The sequence below is a fragment of the Mytilus edulis genome, chromosome 14 (assembly GCF_963676685.1).
Source record: "Mytilus edulis chromosome 14, xbMytEdul2.2, whole genome shotgun sequence".
Classification (NCBI taxonomy): Eukaryota; Metazoa; Mollusca; class Bivalvia; order Mytilida; family Mytilidae; genus Mytilus; species Mytilus edulis.
Window position 1 is genome coordinate 17,045,794 of NC_092357.1, and position 23,583 is coordinate 17,069,376.

At 31.1% G+C, this 23,583-nt stretch overlaps 1 protein-coding gene across 1 annotated transcript in view; it reads right to left on the reverse strand.

Moving 5' to 3' along the window:
• Positions 1-626: 626 nt before the first annotated feature.
• LOC139504004 (uncharacterized) overlaps positions 627-23,583 on the reverse strand; it is a 28,191-nt gene continuing 5,234 nt past the window's right edge. Inside the window, exons 3-22 of the mRNA XM_071294054.1 lie at positions 22,568-22,669; positions 20,818-20,932; positions 20,410-20,509; positions 18,687-18,765; positions 18,144-18,221; positions 17,560-17,717; positions 15,600-15,637; positions 15,111-15,216; positions 13,769-13,933; positions 12,988-13,129; positions 11,316-11,441; positions 10,588-10,639; positions 8,595-8,744; positions 7,434-7,544; positions 6,706-6,822; positions 4,498-4,713; positions 4,109-4,221; positions 2,726-2,796; positions 2,109-2,332; positions 627-1,337 (exon numbers count right to left, since the gene is read on the reverse strand). Coding sequence (XP_071150155.1) covers positions 1,309-1,337; positions 2,109-2,332; positions 2,726-2,796; positions 4,109-4,221; positions 4,498-4,713; positions 6,706-6,822; positions 7,434-7,544; positions 8,595-8,744; positions 10,588-10,639; positions 11,316-11,441; positions 12,988-13,129; positions 13,769-13,933; positions 15,111-15,216; positions 15,600-15,637; positions 17,560-17,717; positions 18,144-18,221; positions 18,687-18,765; positions 20,410-20,509; positions 20,818-20,932; positions 22,568-22,669 — 2,292 coding nt within the window. The 3' untranslated portion in view covers positions 627-1,308. The remainder of the gene's footprint in view (positions 1,338-2,108; positions 2,333-2,725; positions 2,797-4,108; positions 4,222-4,497; positions 4,714-6,705; positions 6,823-7,433; positions 7,545-8,594; positions 8,745-10,587; positions 10,640-11,315; positions 11,442-12,987; positions 13,130-13,768; positions 13,934-15,110; positions 15,217-15,599; positions 15,638-17,559; positions 17,718-18,143; positions 18,222-18,686; positions 18,766-20,409; positions 20,510-20,817; positions 20,933-22,567; positions 22,670-23,583) is intronic.

Below are 23,583 nucleotides of genomic sequence, written 5' to 3' on the forward strand. Positions count from 1 at the left end.
TTGGAACAGAGTAGAGTTGAGTTTACTTCTCGATGATGCTAACACTACATCGTTTTTATCTCAATGGAAAAACGGTCATAGTAGTATTTACGATATATTGAATATCTCTTTTATCGTTTTTAGAAAAAGGCTTTTAAATACGTCGAAAATGTTAAAATATAACAATATTTTTATTAATAAAATATACAGTATGAAACATGGAAGCAACAAGAAAAAAACAAAATATTTAACAGTAATAAACAGTATATTGATTTTTCATTAATATCCTGTTACTTTGTATGTTTGAAAATAATAATTTTAATTAAAATGAGCGTAAAACACACCTACCTATATGCCCGATATGTTTGATAAATATTTACACGTGAATTTATAGCAATGTGTGTACGAAATAAGCTAAAACGCATAGAGTTAAATATCTTTTTTTTATTGTTGCACAAGTATAAACATATAAATTGCAAAGCAAATCTAGAGTCGTTCCCAGACTTTTATCTTTTTGTATTCAGTTTGATTTTCAGCATTTTGAAAGTAAACATAAATTCAAAGCTTCGCGATACGGGAAAACTTTAAACATTATAATTGTTTTACTACAAATAATATCATTGCCTCTAAGTATATATAAGATTGTCAGAAAGAGTTGTATATATCTAACTTAAAACTATGTCATAAACTGAGAGACATTATCTTAGTTTATATTATAGAAGAGCCTGAACAATCAAGGAAACATGCAAAAGATTTACTTGTATTAATATTACAAAGCTTTATATTTTCTACTATTTTTCCCTTCAAAAAGTTCAAATGATAGTAAACTGTCATAACTCCAAATATTATACTAATACATCTAGTGGGTCAAGTTCAAAATGCATCATTAAATCATTAAACAATTTGTATTCCAATTGATTGTCATCTGTATACATAATAAGCAATGCAACGCAATAAAGAATTCGTATTTGTTTTAAAATTTACGGTTTCAGATTTTGTAAATTTACGGTTCTTTCTTATTTTCGCGTGTTTTTCTAGTAGAAAAAGGGCAAATATATGAGGTCTATAAAAATATGCAAAGTTTGTACTTAAAAAAGTTATCATTTAATATTTTGATACAAATATAGCTTTGCAATAATGATTCAAGACACGTCAGTGATAAAGTACAAATCAACCATTTAGAAATTTGAGTATTATATTACTAACGGATATTTATGGTTGAACATGATACACGTATTTATCATTTGAAATATTGTTAAAGTGTTGTCCTACACATCTGTAATATTTTAGGACCAGTACAAATTGGATTCGTGTTTTTTCTACATTTGATTAGTATCTGTTTGAAAAGTACTGGTCATCTAAAATAAAATAAAAAATGATAATAATAATTCCAAACTAAATAAAGACTATTCTATGCGGTATGGGCTTTGCTCATTGTTGAAGGCCGTACGGTAACCTATATTTGTTAATGTTTGTGTCATTTTGGTCTTTTGTGGATAGTTGTCTCATTGGCAATAATACCACATCTTCTTTTTTATATTTTATCAAATATGTTTCCAGAATAATTTTAGTCAAACAAATACTAATTTCCTTATGTTTCGTTTGTTACTGTGGATTCATCAATATTCGTGGAGTAGCACTTGTCGTTCATTCACAAAAGAAGCCATTTATATCAAATTGTGACGTAAAACGGTACATGTGGGAATTTTAAATCCTGTTGCCTGCTAAAAATATGTCGATATCTGACATACGTTATTGATTTAAAAAAAGGACTAGGAACATGAAATATGTGAAGAGAAGTTTTTTTTTTTTTATGTTTTTTTAATAATGCAAATTAAGTAAAATAAAAAAAGAAAATAGAATAAGACTCGTTCATTTTTTTCTTTTAGGCAGTTTTTGTGCGACATAATGACGTAAAATCAACAAGATAGAGAATAGTTCGTTTGCTTTTTTATCGAACATTATTCAATTGCAAATGATATGACTCACTGTTTTGGCGATCAGTCTTGCAAGCTTGGTTTAGATTAAAAAGTTAATTTGTGTGTGAGCATCAAACCAACTATACTGCGTGCTGTTATTTTGAAATCCGCATACCTAAACTAACATATGCTAGTTATAATGTATTATACCTCGTTTTGATCTTTGCGGCGATAAATGATTGCTCTTGGAACCTTGACGCCCAGTTGGTGGTCTGCTGTATCGGCGATTGTCTTGGGATGGGAAAGCATCTTTAGAAATAGGTCGTGTCGACGATTGTGTTTTAATAGCACCATGAGAGACCTGTCGCTTTACTGGGGGTGGACGCATCTCTCCATTTGGCGAATGTTTCCGTAGTTCTGGTTGACGTTTCCTTCTTTAAGAATAAAAATACCAACTTAGTAGAATAACATGTTTTATGTCTACATTAAAATAATGTTCGTTCGATAATACTTTATAAAACCAGTTGAACTAAATACCTTGATTTTAATTTAATAACAATGTTTATATAACCAATTGGCATGACATTTTGTGAAACTATAACATTCAAGTATATTTTCTTTTAAGTGAGATGTGCATTTAGTTACATCTGTATATATCGAATACTTCATAGCTATAGGTTATTTTTGACAACACGTCAGCAAAGATTATAAGTGTTTGGCTTGACAACACTTGGCTACTATCATAAAGTATTTTGCAATGTGGACGCTAACATTTGTTTTTCATTTTAATGTGGATCTGATACTTTAAAGTCGAAGAATATACTCACGGTCCACCTTGTAAGGTATTATCATTTTGATATCTTATCTTGTCATGTGATACTACGTTTTTTAGAGGTGCCTGAAATGATACAGATTACTTAATAAACGTGACAATTCAACGAGCCTTTAATTAAGCCTTATTCTATTGTAGTCAAATTTACACACTCGGTATAAAGAAATTGATATATGTTATAACATCAGCAATGCCTTGAGCATAGAACCTGGTTTGGAAAAAGTATAACTAAATTGGTCATATTGTATACTAATAATCAATTTATTAAACATCAAGTTTGCCAAGAACCCTTATGTAATTTATTCCGCATTTAACCGTGTTGTTTTAAATTTTAAACGAAAACTGACACAACTTAAGCATTTACAACATTTGGTAGATCATGTCTTTTATAATTGTTGCAAAGTTTAAACTATTTATAAAAATTATAATCACACAACAAAAAAACGGCGAGAGCACATCATACGAATGGATAACAACTGCCATATAACTGACTAAGTACAGGCATGTTCTTATGTTGAAAACATTGGATTGAACCTGCTTTTTTAGCAAGCTAACCCTCTCAAATGTATGACAAATGTGTGGACAAACATACATAATAGGTAAAAATGTCAAATAATATTCATTATAAAAACAAAGGAAAATGTAGCAAAGATACACTAAAAAAAAATTGACACAAATATCTAACTTTTCAGGAGGCGTTTTAGAAAAAAATTCATGGAATTTGTAAATTGGTCACCATCTGATTTTACATAAACATTTTTCTTAGCTAGAATGTTTATTTGGAACCGCCTATTATCACTTCGGAGTCCATCGAAGAGGTCTCGAAGTAAAAGTTGTCTAGTTTTACCTCTAGTACTACTTCGGTCAAATTGATAATAATATACATGTTGTGAAATGTATAAAAGATATACGCGTTTTTAAAACAATACGTATTTCAAAGTATATGTCCTTTTGAAACTTTAAAACTATGTCATCTGTTTGTTGAACATATATATTTCACATGTCGACAAAGTGAATAGCAGAATATGTTTTAGATTATTATGGCAGATTTTTCTATTTATGGTGGATGTCTCTAATTTAAACTTTCAGCAAAGATCGCTAGATTATATATCTCAATTATTGTGTTATTTCTAGACTTATCTTTTTTTAATATAAATGAGGCCATCAGTTTTCTCAAATGAATTGTTTCACATTGTCATATCGGAGCCTTTATAGCTGACTATGCGGTATGGGCTTTGCTAATTGTTCAAGGCCGTACGGTGACCTATAGGTGTTCATGTCTGTGTCATTTTGGTCTCTTGTGGGCAGTTGTCTCATTGGCAATCATACCACATCTTTTTATATTAAACTCCTTAAAATTATTATTTTGTAAATATACCTTTGATGGTTTCCTATGAGATCGCCTAGACATTCGTATACAACATACAATAACAATAATTAAAATTAACAAGAGCAAACAGCCTGCAGAGATGGCAACTGGAAGTACCCATACTACAAATAACAATTATAAAGTTAATTCAGTATGGACATATAATATATGTTAACAATAGCTTAGTGTTCATTGTTTAATTTCAAGTCTTTAAAAATATGTTAAAGACTATATGCATATATACAGAACATGTATGCACATTTTTTAATTGGCTTTTAAGAGATAATACAGCATTCTAACGGCTTAAACCAGACAAGGGGCCGTCTTAAACTTGCAGTAATAAATCTCTTACGGCTATCCAAAAGTATTGCTATTGAACATCTGTTTCTGTGTATTACCTGGTAGTGCTGTCGACGAAGATGTTGTTGTTTCAGGATTGTTTGGCCTTGATGCTGTCGACGTAGATGTTGTTGTTTCAGGATTGTTTGGCCTTGATGATGGGGACGCTGGAGTTATCCCGTTACACGTGTAACAACACAAGTTCCTGTCTGTCTCACTATAAGTCGGGCATACATTAATGTCACAGCTGTGTGCCCTATCACCAAACTCGCAATCTGCGATATAAAAAATAACATAGTAAACAAAAATCAGAACTCCAATGCAAGGTCAAGTCAAAAAGGGGATGTCCATAAACCCTGAAAAAATCAGACGTTCGGCTACTTTATTATATTAATCAATGGAACAAATGGAAAACTTGTCATACTCCTGACTTGGCACTACAGCTAGCTAAAATATCAATGACAGTTGTACAAGATTCTACTATATTAAGATATTTGGTGAGCTATCAAAACAACCTTCATTGGTTCAAAAGCATTTTTTTTACTATTTACCTGTTCTTTATTTGTGAGAAGATCGATTAACACATTCATATCGAATTGAGGATAGAAATGAGGAATGTGTCAAAAAGAAAACTATTTTTCCAAAAACAGGTTTTGTAGTTATTCGGACAGTTTGTTTAAGCATGCATTCCTCAGATATAACATTATGCTTTAAGAACTCTCATGTACTTAAGCGTTCAGATTATTCATACATATTCCTACGTGTCTCTTTATTTTGCTTGTATTCGAAGTTTTAGTTTTTAATCGTCCCTTGAAAAGCAATTCAAGAGAAGGGATTTGGACACACAATTTTTGTAAATTATTATTTCCATTCAAAAATTAAAAAAAAAATGTGTTTTAAAATAAATTGTCGGTAAACAACACTCTGTTACAGTTTACTTTGAATACTTCTAAACTCTTCAGATGGTATGACCGGTCATTAAAAAGAAGCAATCATATAGGTAATTTTTTTTATCATATTTTAATAAAAAGATAAGCTGAATAAAAAAAAAAGAAGTTTCACATAGTTAATTTTATTTAATTGTCAAATTTATAGTAAACACATTTTATACCGACTAGCCTTAGCTTCTTGCAGCTGCGTACAGTGATACCGAGATTTTTGGTCTTTCTGATGTCTACGTTTTTTTAAGGAGCTTAAGATCTCAAATATCGTAAAATGACTGCAGTACACCATATTCACAAGACATTTAAAATGAACTATGTTGTTTTTTTAGTGACTCATATGGTCCGGAACATATACATGGATTAATCAACCTAAGAAATATGATATTCACCAAAGCCAACGGCCGAGGGCGAATGCCAGATCTCTTGGGTTAATTAATCATTGTATCAACTGAAATCAAAAGTAAAGAATTGCTCTATCATATGATATTCTATCTTTTTTATAATTTTCTAGTATTTGCTGATTATACATTTACATTTAATACTGCTCCCTGTGTTTATACTAGATATATGTGCTTTTGCAGTTGCTAATTTTAAATAAATAATACTAAAAACAAATGCAACAAAAACAAGAAAAGGGTTTAATACAACAAAACAAAACACCAGAAAACATACGTGGATTAATTTGACGTCATAAACCTTATGTCATTGACGTAACCCTGAAAAGCAATATGCATGTACGCGAACGCTGTTCCAAACAGCGTTCGCGTATGAAAATCTCGTAATATTTGAGGCAGTAAATATAACTTTTTATTATAAAGGATTTCCTTTGCTTTTCGCCAAATGAATGAGAAAACAGAACATTTATGGTCATATAATATAATACAAATTATTACATGACTTCTCTGTTTGACAGAGCTTGATAATGTATAAATAATGTCTGTAGAATAAAGATATAATTTTCATTTTGTAACATTGTAAGTTATAAGGCACATATGTATAACATGGATTCGTTAGAAACGATTGTCGAGTTTCCCGCAAGAGGATTATTGATCAGAAAAATAAAAACAGTATTATTCCACTCCAGTTCTAGTGTGGTTTGTGTTGCTCAGTCTTAAGTTTGCTGTGTGAGTTAGAAATGCTGTTACTTTCTGTTTATCTTTTTACCTTTTTGCCATGATCGCGGTTTCAGTTCATTTTCTACTTTTTGAATGTCCTATTAGCATCTTTTCGAAATGAATGCTATTATGAACATACAAGATAAGATGAACTGTCTTTTTGTTTTAGGATGAACTCAAACGTCACACTTGCTGGCGAAAACTATACCTGTTATAGTGGATTTAAACTGTGTGCACGTTTGGCAGCATGTATTTCCATTATCTCCGTAACATTGGTAGCCACCTTTTATACCAGAACAATCTGAACGATCACCATATTTACAATCTAAAAATAAACATGTCTTAATTCTTTGCCACAAAGCCTAAATGATCGCGTTTTTAAAATTCAAGTCCCACATATTAATAGATATTCTAGAATATTGCATTTGTAAGCTTGAATAGTTTCTATATAATAGTAAATTTATTATGCAAACAGTCACGCAACAAACATGGTTTCAAATGAGAAAACTTTAACATATAGCTATATATTTGGTTTAAAAAGAATGACGTAAAATAAACTAAATTACAAATGACTATATTCATTTTCCAATTTGATAATACATCTTTGTGTTTTCGCCTAAAACGACGCCAGTGTCATCAATGCCTTGCATTTGCATTTAGTTAGATTTAAAATGATTATATAACAAAGGTACTAGTCTAATAAGTTGATGTATCAGACGCGCTTTTCGTCTCTATATGAATCATTAGTGGCTCTCAGATCAAACTGGATAGAAAGCCCAACAAGTATAAATTGTAAGAACATTGCATTTCCAAAAGTTGTGCCAAATACGGATCAAAAACATGATTTATTATTCATAAATGAAGTTCCATAGCAATCAAAATGATTTGTAAAGTCTAAACATATATTAAATTGTACTGTTGTCCTTTCAAACATACCTGGTATATTTGTGATATACGGTGAACAGGTATTACAGCAGTTTTCACCATTAGCATAACAACCATAACTCGTAATGGCAGAACAGTCGGATTTGTCTCCAAACTCACAACCTGTACATTAAATCATATCATTAGAAATATCGAGTGTGTTTATGTATGCGTTTGTTTGAATATAGGATCAAATAAGAATTAGATGGAAAACTGGAAGCCAAACCCTGCCGTTTGGTTCTACATACTTCGTGTTCTAGTTTGATTAGAAGTCATTTGTAAGAATAAACCAAACTGTATTCGTGAGAGTCAGAGATTTAACATACCCATAAAACTAAGTTTACATCCTTGTCATAAGAAAAAGAACATGGAGTTCTGGGTTGTTTTTTTGGTTTTTTGGTTTTTGGTTTTTTTTTTTACTTTATGCAGATTTATTCATTAGTAAGCCTGAATTAAACATGCCTTTTAGAAACGTATTGGCATGTATTATATTTCGCCTAAACATGGAAAGATGTCCTTTAAAATTTTGCCCAAATTCAAATAAAATAGTCCAATAACTCGTACTTAGATCTTATTATCTGTAAATAAACTGAAGCCAATGTCATCAATAAGATAAAGTTACATACAACTCTCTTCCTTTGTCAACAAGAGAAATGACCAGCATTATATTCAGTCTAGGTTACATTACGGATTCGTTTCATCTGTTCTTACTTTAAGAAGATCAAATACAATTGAAATAGGTATCTGAGATGTACGTTTGAACCAAATATCAAACTTCAATCATGCACTTTGAGTATGTGTGAACGTCTGTTCCTGTGTAACTTTGAAATTGAGACGTTGAAAGTGAGGCATTCCGTGTGATCCGGTCTTTGACTTAATATGGTTTACTTTTACAAATAGGAACTTGGATTGAAATGTTTTTATTATCACTCAAACCACATACCTACATCTATTAACAAAGTGTCATAATTATTTTGTAAATCTATCTGAACGTAAACATTGGAAATCGGATATTAACTTTTCCCTAAACAAAGACGTTCTATATTATATTTTGAATAATACAACTTGATAACCTCACTCGAATCAAACCCTTACCTAGTACCAAGCTATTCTAACTGCATGTACTAAGTAATAAATTAAGTTATAGAATACATACGTAAAATTCAAAGTTACCTGTTACGCCTGTAGCGATATTGTTACAAGATTTACAACATTGTGGATAAATAGTTGGGTTGTAGCACCTGTACGATTGCTGAAGGATAAGTGAGGCACAAGTTTTCCCTAGGAAAATCACACCTGTCTGATCACCAAACACACAGTTTTCTAAAAAAAAATAAAGGTCAGAAAAAACTACTGCAAAAATATATTTTTTTGGTTTATAGAATAAATGTATTGAAATTCCATTGAAAAAGTCTTTGTTTTGGCATACACAAGCGTAAAACAATTTTCATGTAGGTGTTTAGTTCTCTGTTAAGGATTTGTCCTCGTTCTGTTTATATTTTCATTAGATTATCAATCTTTCAGTCAACATGCACAAGACCTATATTAGACATGTTAAAAAAAGTTTACAATTGAGAGTGGGTAGTCTAGTTGAGTTGAGAAATTAAAATAAGAAATGATTTCAAAATTATGAATTTTATTGTTGAATTACTAGGTATATAAATATTTAAATAGTGCATACAATACTGGTTTGATCCCAATTGGTGATTTTTTTTAACAATAAGTCATTTGGTCTCTTTTGGAGATTTGTCTCATTTGCATTTATGTTTATACCAGATCTTCTTACTTTTATATGTCTCAACATGATTTTATTGGAGTAAACATTTGATCTTTCTTATTAATTTTCTATTGCTGTACCAGAAAAGTTAATGCGTCAAGAGTTACTTAGTTACATAGTTACACATAAAAAATGTATAATTGGTTTTATTTTATACAGTAATTACAGAAAACTTATAATAAAGAGTAACTGTCCATCAAACAAGGTGATAAGTGATAAAAACTTGTTTTGTCTTATTTCTTTAGCTCATTGACAACATGTTCCAAACTTTCATTTCGATATGTTGCAATTTAATTTTCCCTCAATTATTTGAAGTAACTTTTGTGTGTATGTTTGCTCTTAATTTAAAGAAATCTGTACCTGAGCCTTCGTTCTACAGTATGTATAGTGTATGAAAACTGCTAACTTAATATTAAAATAAAGGCTAGATTAACCTCAAACTTATTGAGTGTAACTGTAGTAGGCTTTTTCATAGATATTTTTAACAAAAATGAATGAATTTACTTTACAAATTCCTTGAATTTAATCAGTGAATCTGTGAAAAAGATCTTAATTATATCAGGGATTTTGTAAAATCACTAGTCAAAATTAGGGATTTTATAAAATCACTAGTCACAATTACTAATCAGTTCAATGAATTTACAAATTCCCTTATACTTCAGTGATTTTACAAAATCCCTGATTTCACAAATTCCGTGTAACATATATACACTGTTCAGTTTGTTCAGATTCATGCGATTTTAGTGCAAAGAGGTTTTTTTGTGTCCTGTTTTGTCTTGTTTTGCTATATTCTAAATGAATGTTTGAGATTTTAACATTAATAAATTACTCTATCATTTATTTCAAATTTTTACAGTTCTTGGTTCAACTGACTTTAATGATTTTTCGAATAGCATTAAAGGAACCAAAAGTTGTATCAAATATCAGTAATGAATGGCTGATCAAACAAAAAAAGTCATATTTGAAATGAAATGACCTCATGATGGGTGTAACTTGTTTAGATTTAAGAATAACATTGTGGATGCAGACAATTGGGAAGATGATAACTATGTCATTGTAATATAGATAGAAAGCAATATGTATAGACTATTTGACCTAGATTAAATGAGTCATCACACAATGAGGAAAAAGCATTACAAAACAAAACAAATCAAATCAAAACACCTATCGAAAGGCATTTAAATGATTACAACAAAATATAAAGGATAAATACATTCACACTTTCTCTAAGTATCTGTAAAACAAACGAGAGTAATTTTTCCGATTGTATATCGAATCGTCTCTTTGTAGGATACCGTTTTGAATTGGCCTCAATAGATAGAAAATTCTCATTTCAGGAAATAACACAACAGTCCGTATATGTTCGATATATGTGTCAATACTTCTTACCTGTCAGTGCGGGGGCGTTTGACGATGAGACACACTCATAGCCTTCACACCACTGTTTGAAACAAAACATATAAACATATGAATAACTATGAAGAATTAAACAATTAAAAATTGCAATAAAAAACATAGGATTGAAATTTTGTAAAAAATCTTAACAATAAACACGCTTGTACTACATAAGTTTAAACATCTAAATATATAATAATTAGAAAAGCAACCGGCATAAACTTTATCAGTCATACATTAAATACATTGTAGTATGCGTTATCGTTCCATTATTATATTTTTGGGTCAAGACAATTCTTGTAAATAAAGGCAACAGTAGTATATCGCTGTCCAGAATTCATAAATCGATAGAGAAAAAAACAAATCCGGGGAAACGTATCAAATATAAGAGACCTACGACACAACAGAGACACAACACTGACATGTAACACACAGAGAAACGAACTAAAATGTAACAATGGCCATTTTCCTGACTTGGTACAGGGCATTTTTGATGTGCATCTAAATTCCAAATACCAAACAATTAGCATAAGAGATGTTAATAGCAATATATTGACTGACTATTATTTTTAAGCATAAACCCGAATTATCATCAAAAGATATTGAATTTGATAGACATGAACTGTTCTCCCCCCAAAAAAGCAATGTTCAGAAGTCTATAAACGTATGAATCAATCTTCATAAGATAATGCATTGGAAAATAAAATAATGATTTTTAATACCTTTCCATTTCCGCAAGACGTCCGCTCAGCTGGTAAAATCAATGAACACTGGTTTGCTAAATTTGGATTTACACACCACAAACCTGTACATGCTGTTTGAAAACTACCAACATTTACGTATGGTAACTAGAAAGGAAAATATCAAAGCATGCAGACGGGTTATGGTTTTGTCATATATTTTATGATGCTTGATTTTCATATGAAAAAGGCATAATCTTTCAATCAGTTAAATTGAGGTCTGGAGCTTGCTTATCAGTAACTGCTACTAGTCCTTTGGTAATTTATGTATTATTGTCATTTAGCTTAGTTTCTATAATTGCATGTTATTAGTACTTCTTTTAAACAAAGTTTTACTGTGATTATTGCTGTGTATTTCTTTATTCTGAATTGGCTAGAGGTATAGAGGGAGGATTGAAACCTCACTAAACATGTTTAACCTCATCGCATTTTTGCGCCTGTCACAAGTCATGAGCCTCTGGCCTTTGTAAGTGTTGTATGTTCTTATTTAATTATAGCTCGTGTATATGTTTGAAAGTTTAGTATGACGTTCACTTTCTCTGAACTAGTACAATTTATTATTTCGGGACCAGACCAGGTGAGGCGGGTACGGGGTTTTCTCGCTGTGTTGAAACCCCATTGACGGTCATCAGCTGTTATTATCTATTTGATCGGGTTGTTCTCTACTTTACATATTCCTCATTTCCATTCTTAATTTTAATAAATATTGAATGTTAAATCAACAATATCATGTTTACATATTTCACCTGTTATATGGTATTTCCAATGTGTATCACTATCAACTCCTGCGTATTGAATAAACATTTCCTTCTCTGCTTTCAATAATGTTATACTTTTATACAACCTGGATGACTTGTATCAAGTAAATTTTTGTTATTGTTTCAGTAGCGTATGTTGGTCTTATTTGTAGAAAGAAATATTTAAACTCTTTGATTAAAGAAAATTAATTCACTAGCAGAAGAATAATAATAGATCATTCTCATATCAAATGAAAAGGATATGATACTTGCAACATTCTATGAATTTACGCATGTGTGTAGTTCTTTCGAGGTAATTGATCAAACACAAAAGTGGTGATGAACAACGCTAACAAGATTTTTTTTTATATTTGATTCTAAGTAAGGAACAACAACGTATGAAATATTACATGATTTGTTACATCTTTTGCTATGAATTGTATTCCAATAAAACATATAGTTAGACAAATATATATATATATATATATATGCAGTTATGCAAGACAACACGTCCTCAAAGATATAAAATTGAGTAGCAAATTTAATCATTGGTTTTGTCATTAGAAAGACGATATTGTTCAGTATTTACTTGACGAAGAGATGATGTTGCATAGGACAGATACAACTATTTTGTTTATGATATTCTTATTTTAAAAAATCAGCAATAGATTTTCCGTACCTATGTTGGTCGGATGTTGTTTCGTTTTGATTTTTCCTTGGAGTTCAGTATTTTTGTTATTTTTTTATTTTCTATAATCAGAAATGTTGTTTTTCTTTCACATGTTATTTTGTGGTGATATGTTATTATCATCCTCTACATTTTTCTATAAGTAGTGATCATGCTGTCGGGTGAAAGAAATTTGTTGAGCATATAACTTTACATCAGCCACTATTGTGATTACTTTGTAAAAAATTACCCTGCAGACAAACGATGAAACGCCAAATGCCATCTTACATTGCTGATCAGCAGTATATGATTGACCAATCGGCTGTGTTAAATATGAAACAAGGCTATTATGATTGCTGGAAACTGTTGTTGATAAACAGTTATTGCCAGAACTGAAATACAAAATAGTAAAGTTATAAATGTATACCTAAATATAACAGTAATGTATCTTCTCAGAGAGATCGGTAGTCAGTCGATACTTGTAACGCAATATGGACATGTTTTTATCTATTAAACACGTGTTATCAAATAAAAAAAGTATTTGTCCATAGTACAAGGATTTTCCTTATTGCAATATCTAGGAAGCAATGTTCAGTGGACCGTGAAATCGAGACCAAAACTCTAATTGGCAATAAAAAAAAGACATATCATACCATTGGAAAATGTGTACTCAGTTTCAAGTTGATTTGACTTCAACTTCCTCAAAAACCAGCTTAAACCAAAACCTTTAACCTAAAATGGGATATACGAACGAGCGAACGAACGTACGAAAAGTCGCACAGACCAAAATACATAATGCCCCTAGTTGGGGCCTTACAACTTACAGTAGGGAATACATTTACTCGTAGCTCCGCTTCACTGAAGATGCACTGAGTGTCGACAGTTGCATTCGATCAATTAGAATATATACAGATAATGTTATTAACATAATACATGAATATACACCGGCCTAAATTCCATCAGACACAAAAAGATATTATTTATTTAACAACATGAACAATGTGTACACAAATAATTCACAAGATACTTACCTTTCTATCGTATTTATTCGGGTATTTATTTCTTGTCCACTACAGGATGAAAACTTCCATGGATTTGTTGATGTGGATCCGCTGATGGCTTGACTGACAGCAGCCATTATGTTACTACTTGCTGACAGACAATTATTTTCAAGCTCGTCATGGACTGCACTTAAACTGAAATGCATTATTGTATTTTGTAACATTTTCTGAGTTGATATGCATGTTTGTGAATGTTTTAAGCATTGACGTATATTCTCTTAAGTTTGGATAATGTATTTGAAAACAGAAGAATAAAATGTACAATACTGGGTGCAATTAATAACCATAATTGTAGTAATACAACGCTTTTTCAAAAAATTAAACAGAAAATCAGCAATAATTTGTTTTTTTTTGTATTATTTTTTGCTTTACACTGAAGACTACAGACGTTCCACTAGTCATGTTAGTGAAACTCTCACTTTAATCAAGAAGTACGGTTATTATTCCATCCTATACACATATTTCGGCAAGGTTTTAAATCTATTTTCAAATACTACATGCCTGCTATATGCATCACTTGTATGATTAAGTTTCTCCTGCGATTGACTTTGTGTTGACAACGTTCAAAGTTTATTTTTGGTGGGTTCGTTTTGCAAAGTCTTTTGTTTTATGTGTTGTGTTTTGTGTATATTTTGTTTGTTTCTCTTTCTTTTTAGCCATGGGATTGTCGTGTTATTTTCTCTTAATGAGTTTGCATGCCCTTTTGTTATCTTTCTCCTCTCTTTCTTATATTCGGCGTTGGTCGTTCCCGATGAAGGGAAGTTCAGAAAGGTGTTTTTTACGCATGACATTTATTGTGTTGTTTTCATTCTTGTTTATTTAACGCCATGTGTTTTTTGGTTCATATTTGGTAAAGTCCTATGATGCTGCACATCATGTTTATGTAATTGTGGCCTTTTTATCAAAAATAGCAGAAGTAATGAGACACATTTGTAAAAAAAAAACAACACCAAAATAAAAACAACAAAACACTGATCAAAACGTACCCCGCCATAAGCAATGGCTGATATCAGATGCTCACAAATGATATGCAATTCCGTCATGCTCTTCAATATACCTATCATTGATATTTCGACCAAAAATTAAAAACATGTTCACATAAGTTGTCGACATAGGAATTTGAATATCCCTATTGTAATGTTAGCCAGTGATTGTTAAAAACACTGTTTTGAAAAACAATGACAGAGACGTCTTTGTATACAATAATGCAATATCTATATGATGTGTACTGAATTATAGAACTATGACTGATGCAGGGCGATAATTGCAGTATTTATCCAACATTATCTTAAACCTTTTGCATCATATTTACCTATGTGCTAGCTCATGAGCAGCAATTGTTTGTGATATAAAGTTGAAATCTTCCTCTACTATAGAAACACTTTGATCTGTGCACATTGCTCCAAGATAAGCATAGCCTAAAACAATATGAACTCTCTTTATATAAAATGGTGACAAAATTCCTATTAAAATACAGGGCACTTGTTTAAGCATCATTTTCATTTGTCCATTATCTAGCATATTCTTCATTAGAAAGTGCTTGTACCAAGTGAGGAGTATGACCATTGTTTTCCATTCGTTTGATGTGTTTGAGCATCTGACTTTGCTGTTTGAGTTGAGAAGGGACTTTCCGTTTTTCAATTTCCTTTGAGGTTGGTAATTTTATTCCTTCTTTTTATCATGTTGAACATGGAATGTACGTGCACTTTAATTTTTTCTTCTTTTTTTTTCACGTAAGGTTTGAATTATTTCCCGATGTGCTTGTAAAGTTTTGAGATCTTCAATTCTTAAATATTCTTACCTGTAGCATTACTGCTGTCCAGCAAAGTAATGTCATGTCTGAATATAAATTATATACAAGGATAAAATATCTGAAGCAATGACAGTTATTTCAAATTCTGAAATATATCCCCTACATGCCAAGCATCAATTCTGTAATTTTATTTAGCTAAAAAATCAAATTTTGGTTTATAGCTTATAATTTTTTTCAGTTTTTTTTAATATTAAATAGTTTGGCATAGAGTATCACTGAAGAGACATATAATGTCGTAACGCATGTCTGGTGCAGTGATATTGGTAACGATAATAGTATTCTAATGTAATCATATCATGGTTAAATAAAATATCAAAAGATGTGACAAGTCTATTTTCGTTTTTGCTTCAAACTTACCTTTAAAAAATAAATGTCAACACTTAGACAACATACATTGTTATATATTGAGCCGACTTTTGTGAATTTGTCAATTTTTCTAACAAAATGTGTTCGTTCTTATTATCTTATCTTCCACATTGGAATACAGTTTTTGGTACATATCTTAAGTTAAGAAAAATCTCATTAACACAAGCAAGACCTACATTTACCCTCAATTTTATTGTGATCGTTCGTGTTGCATAATTTTTAGTTTAACATGTAGTACATTGTACTCAGTAGACTCGTTTCTGTCTATTTATTCCTTTTAACGTTTGTGTAAAATGTGTTTTTGTCCATTGCATTACAAAACTACATTAAAAACTCTGTTAACATCGTTTCAGCGAAATTTGCTAGCAAATTAAACAAAATTTCGTTTTGAATTTTCCTCAGAATTCAGCAGAGGTAAACACCTATTCAAACAAAAAATTCTCTGAAACTGACATTATCAAGATGCTTGATTTTTTTTATTGACAAAATATGTGTTACATTTGGATGACGTGGTTTTCAACAGACTGTCGGCATTCCAATGGGAACCAATTGTGCCCCTCTTATTGCCGACTTTTTTTTTGTGTATATTGATGCTGACTTCCTTTAGGAACTTTTAAGGAAGAAAAATAAGAAGTAAGCAATATCCTGTAACTTTACTTCCTGCTATATAGATGATGTTTTCTCATTAAATAATTCCAAATTTGGCGAATATGTTGCACGTATCTATTCTATCGAACTAGAGATAAAGGATATAGTAGATACAGTTAAATCGGCCTCATATCTTGACTTACATCTAGAAATTGACAATGAGGGTCGGTTGAAAACAAAACTTTACGACAAAAGAGATGATTACAGCTTCCCAATTGTGAACTTTTCCATTTCTAAGTAGCATCATTCTAGTAGCGCCTGTATACGGAGTATATATCTCTCAATTGATACGATATTCCTGCACTTGTATTTCCTTTTATAATTTCCGTGGTAGAGGGTTGTTGCATACAATGATGCTATTAAACCAAGAGTTCAAATGATGAAGTTGAAATCATCCCTTCGTAAATTACGGACGCCATCACGAGTTGGTTGACCGTTAAGGTATAACGTTTCACAGATGATATCGGATATGTTTTACGTTGTAACAACAATTCCCTTCCCTTTTCATGGATGTGACGTACCGAATTAAACTATTTACAGGATGTGTAATAACATGAACAACACGACGGGTGCCACATGTAGAGCATGATCAGCTTACCCTGCCGGAGCACCTGTGATCACCCAGATCGGGGTTCGTGTTGCTCAGTCTTTAGTTTTCTATGTTGTTTCTTCAGACATTACTTTTCTGATTGTCTTTTTTCATTTTTAGCCATGGCGTTGTCAGTTTATTTTTGATTTATGAGTTTTACTGTTCTTCTGGTATCTTTTGTCCCTTTTTTGTAATTGTACAAATGTTGTTACAGCTCATGCGTGTTTTTTCGGAAGCAAGTCATCTTTTCAAATTCCATTCACAAAAAATGTCTTTAATTGACTATAACTTATTTTTGTTGAACAAAATTATTCATAATCAAATTTAAAAAACAACAACACCTACCTAGTAAAAAGCATGGCATGGTCATGCGGCGGTATTGCTGATCCTTGTGTTTGAATCCAGTTCTGAAATGCTGCTAGCGTTGTACCGGAATCTAATGTACATCGAGATGACGACTGACAATCTGTGTTGTTTTCGATGAATTGAGTTGAGGCAGCATCCTAGAAAGTTTCATAATGCATTAAGATTTATTTATAGAAATGTTGGTATTTAATCACTACTTTCAGCACTGTTGGTTGTTGCGTAATAGTCAGTTGTAATTGGTTGAAGAAGTCGAAGTTCATTAAGTGACTCAAATATTACAATAAAGAGGTGATATGACTGACAATAGATTAACAATCCCCAAATAACATTATTGCATGCCCACTAATCATATAGTTATATTGTATATCAATTAAAGGCTACGTGTACATGTATGTAAAAAACATTTAAAAAAAGATGAATATTGATTTTAAACAAAATATAACATCAAAGCATTTTATTTTTACCTACCATAAGGTGGTGATGTTGGAAGATTTTTTTTTTAATGCTTACCATCAACGTCAATATTATTTACGATAATTATTTATTTATACAAAAAATAATACCTGTAAAATATAGAGTCCCGCAGTTTTAATATCCATGGTGAAGGATACGCCTGGAATATTCTTATATCGAAGATCAATCTACAAAAACAAAGCTTCCCATTAACGAACTATATAATATGGTAATTTTAAAAACTTTTAACATATATAGATTGATCCAAAATGAAAATTCAGCACGTTCTTTAAATTCTGCTAAGGGACTTTTCGTTTAGAATTCTCTGCGGAGTTTGGTATTTCTTATATTTGACTTTTTTCTGAAGTACAATGCAAGTCTAGTAAAACGCAACTAAGGTATTAAAAGCTATTACAATTGAAACAGCAGTCTCGCTAAAAAAATATAAAAAGGGTGTTATTCGTTTAAGACAAAGATCGCAATGTCAATATGTTGATAAGTAAATAGTTATTGTCAATATCTGTTTCATTCATTATAAATGATAAATTGTAAAAATTGAAAATTATTAATCTGTAAGTAAGAAGTTCAAAAAGTTCTGCTGTATACATAATTATTGGTTCTGTATGAAAAACCTTAACAATTATTTCACTTACGCCCTTGATCATGTATGCGTAAAATTGTCTTATTGCATCCATTGCTGCATTTACATCGTTATTTTCCTCAGTCAGCCAACTGTGAATAGAGATAACAAGACTATACTGCTAAGTGAAACTTTGTATTTGATCGACGTGTTGAAGTTAAAGAAAAGACATGTGAAGACTATTGTTTCAGATGTGTATATCGGATCACTCCCAGTATCTGGTGGGGTTCGTGTTTTTTTAGTCTTCAGTTTTCTATGTTTCGTCTTCTATTTTATTATTTGTTTGTTTGTCTTTTTATTTTTAGCCATGGCGTTGTCAGTTGATTTTCAATCTATGAGTTTGGCTGTCCCTCTGGTATATTTTGTCCCTCTTTTAAGTAAAAAACTGAAAATACAACAATTTTGTCCTGCTAGACAGGTATTCATGGTTTCATTCTTAGTAAGGTATATAACGATAAATTATCATTTGTAGTTCCGTTTATTGATATGGTTAAGCGTTAGGTAATGACACATTTTAGTGAATTTCTTCATCTTATTTTAAATTTATCATTGGAGTCACTATATTTTAGTGAGACGTGTTTGGATAGTGGATTTTCTCAGAGACTATGAACATTCATTATAGCCGCCGATGCCACTTGGAACAACACACATTAGTTTCGCTTCCGTGTTGTTTCAACTGTATTTATCAATCGTCAAGTCGACAGGGATAATAAGGTTGAATATAAGTAATAAACTCATAATCCAATAAATCATATGTTACAGATTAAGTTATGGTACAGCATTGTCTCATAATTGTTAGTTAAGAGTGGTCATTATATTTTGTAATTATACTACAGTACAACACGTAAATTTGTTTATCTAGTGGTGAGAAATTCTGAAAGTTTTTGTAAGATTCTGAGATTAAAATTTTTGAAATGTGTATAGACATTTTGTATATATGTCTCGGTATATCTCATGTACTATATTGCTGAATAGGGTGATGCTTTTGTAATTACTTTTTACATGAAATACTCTCATGTTATGCATTTTGTTCTAATGAGGGATACGAATATACGTCCACAAAATGTAGAAGGACAGTTATGATATTAAGTCGTTTTTAAGCATTCAGTTCGTTGTTGTCGCTTTGACACATTCCCCATTTCCTTTCTCAATTTTACTTCATTCTTTAGACTCAATTTATTAAATTATTCACATTTCAAATCGCATTTAAACAATACACTGTACTTTGACAAAACGTCAACAGACTTTCATTTTCATTTTCTACCGGTATTCTATGTAAAAAAGAACGATATTTCTCTCACTTCATGTATGTATATGGGCAGGCCGTGTGAATTTTTGAGCTTTTCTAATAACGTTTCCGTCATACTATTCTGTTCATTCGAATTTATGTAGGGCTACATATAACATAATATGAACAGGCCAACAGAGTAGAGAATGATGATAAAAAAAGTAATGAATAGATCAAATGGAAAACAATACAGATCACTTTAGTGCAAAGAAACAGAGAATAACTGTCGAAAATTAGAAGCAGATAACCAAACATTCATTACAGAAATGTACAGAATACAGAAATATCATAATTACAGAAAAAGGTTAAAGTAAAGTTTTGATAAATATAAGTTGGTATCGTTCACGATAAAAAAAAATGAATTAGTTAATATTTAAAGAATACAGATACGAAGGACACCTTACCCCCAAACCCAACCCAACCAGACTTTAATACATTCCATACTCACAATTGATACGCACTATAATCTACCACCATCAGTAGTTCTATCTGGTAGTTCCCTGTTGCTCTCTTTTTCCTACTCGCATTGTTATGTGGCTCTTTATTTACTGTAAAATAAACATAATGGTGAGGTCATTTGTAAGTTTTGAAATTTCGTAGATGTATATTATATCATTGTTCAGCTGACACTATAAAATATTTAGAATGTTTTCTTCCATAACATCTAAATTGCTAGCTACATTATATATCTTTTTTTAGGTTAAGCATATTGACATACTTCGATTTAATTAAATTTCTCATAGTTATAATTTTTATATGTTTTCTTACTTGATTTTATTGAAAGATAAAAGATAATTAATAGTAATACACAAATTTGTATGTTCCATATGCAATGAGTATAATTTATTGAACATACCTGAGATTGGTATATTCCAATCAAAAACCTGAACTTCCGGTATGATGATTGAATGGTCTCCATTTGAAGAGGACTGAAGAATATGTAACTGTCCATCTATATGAAATGTGCCGAACTAAGAATGGAGAAACCGATAATCTTATTCACTAATACACAAATAATATGGATACAATTATTGATACGAGGCTTTTACATAAATTAGCCGTTAGTTTTCTCGTATGAATTGTTTTACATTGTTAATTCGGGGCTTTCTACAGCTGAATTTTCTCGTTGGCAATCATACCACATATTGTTTTCTTTTAATTATATCTGTGTATGCCACACTCACATTTGGTAAAAAAAGAATCATCAGTGACTCTCGATTGTGCCAAGTGCCAAGGAGTCAGCACTAGTATTGTGACATGAAAAATCATTAATATAACAGTAAAACAAAAGATATAGGTTATCGATCCATGACACAAAAAAATATTCATGTACCTCAAAAACACATACAATAAGCAAAGAAACAGCACATATATTGGTGTTCTTCATATCAAAGTCACAGTGAGGATATACTCATTTCTAGATGAGTTTAATAAAGAAAAATGAGCATCAGATCCTCGAGCCACTAACGAGTCAAATAAACAGAAAAGGATTGTCCAAGTTTGAGGAAGATAAAACGACTGTCAAAGTCTCGAAGTTTGGACATAGTTTATCGAAGTACAAAAACCTGTCTGGGTTATGGTCTTTATTTCTGTCATTTTAAGCCCTTTTTCCTTTAGATTTATTTTAGCAATCTGTAATTCCCAGGTTCTAGTTGGTTTATGTTTCATTTTTATAAATTTCCTGTTACAAAACTTTAATTTTTTCGAAAAACGAAGGATTTTCTTATCCCAGGAATAGATTACCTAAGCCGTACTTTTCAGAATTTGTGGTCCTCAATGCTCTTCCACGGTGTACTTGTTTGGTCTTAAATTTCTATTTTAATCTGAGCGTCACTGATGAGTCTTATGTAGACGAAACGCGCGTCTTTGATAATTATTTGTCATTGTCTTTGTAAATTGTTTGTTATAAATTAGGTCTTTAATTTTTTCAATCGTATTGTATTAATTTGTTATGTCGGGACTTTTGAAGTCGCGACTATACGGTATGGGTTCATCTCATTTTTGAAAGCATACGTTTGTGTCATTTTGGTCTTTTGTTGATAGTTGTCTCATTGACAATCATACCACATCCTCTTTTTTATGTTTGTTTATATTTCTATCGACTTTATTTGAACTATTGGAGAAAGTTGTGTTGTTGGATGGCATACTACATCTGCCGATTTTCGTATTTAGTAATTTTTCTTATTTTCCAATGTTTTTGTCATATTATTTTTCTTTATCGTCACGTATTAGTCCTATACAATGTATATCTTTTCATTCTTCGTTTTTCCTTGTTCTGTAAATTTTACAAACTCTGCCAAAAGTTTCATCCCAATATTTGAAATTGTTACATGATAGAAAACTGTTTGAAATTTATTAAATTACTGATGGTTTGTTCATAAATTTTTAACGCATTGCATAGTGTTCAAGTTTGTTCAACACAATAAGAATAAAATAAACATACAGATTTATCTAATGTATATAAAGTCTGTACTAAGTTTTTATAAAATTGAGTTGATTTTCAGTCACGATTTATTAAAGTAAATACACTGCTACCATTCATACTATCTATTCAGCAGATGGTGCGAGCATTCTACCTGATTTGTATAAACTATATTAATACATACCAGCAAATAGGTTTCAATCACAGCTGTGCTATTTAATCGTATTAACTTCTCTGCTTGAAAAAGACATTCTTTAGTAACGCATTGATAAAACTGGGTCGGTACCTGTGAAGAAAATCAGATAAGACATAAAAAGAATGAGTACAAGTTTGGGATAAATGAATTTAGAAATTAAAGCACTGTTCAATTTATTATATAGTATGAGGCAAATATTTGACCCCTTTCTATCTCTGGTGTGTGTGACATAGTTAATGTGTGCCAACGTATAGAAATTGAAACGAAAACTAGAAACATTTAGTTAAAACATTTTTGTGTTTTTTTTTTACAAAGATTAAGCTATGTCTTAGAACTAAACAGATGTTTTATAAATAGATGTTGAAGTACGACTATTTGCTTTGCTGTTATAGTCAAGTCATGCAGGTCTTTCGTAGAAATTAGGTTTTCGTTAAATGCATGGTGCCGCAAGTATAACCACCAATCATCATTGTATGTGTTCCCTTAAGCAAAGTTCAGTAGTGAACATGGATGACCTTAAATTTAAGGTTTACCAGTCAACAGAAAATTGATAAACGTACTATGTAATCTTAATCAGATTTCATGAGTAATACACGTTAAACAACATATATTTGATGTTAAGAGTTATCATTATTGTTACGGATTAGAAGAATCTTCTTATACATAATAAAACAATACATATTTTACGATTGTGAAACCATTTTGTTGATTGAGACATTTTACAGAAAGGTCGAGGGTTATAGTTTGTGTACCACACATATACTATATTAAGTAATGGGACATTTATGATACACCACGTTAGGGAAATAGTGTATTCGACTACAAACTTATAAATGCGGTTGGAAAATACCAATCTATAACTGTCGATGTTCTTATAAATAGGAACTCAGACCAACAGACAGTATTATCATTATTACATGCTGATATAGCTCTTATATGGCGCGGACACTATGTTTTTGTAATGGGTATAAAGGAAATGTACATGCAGATCTTATATGAGTAGA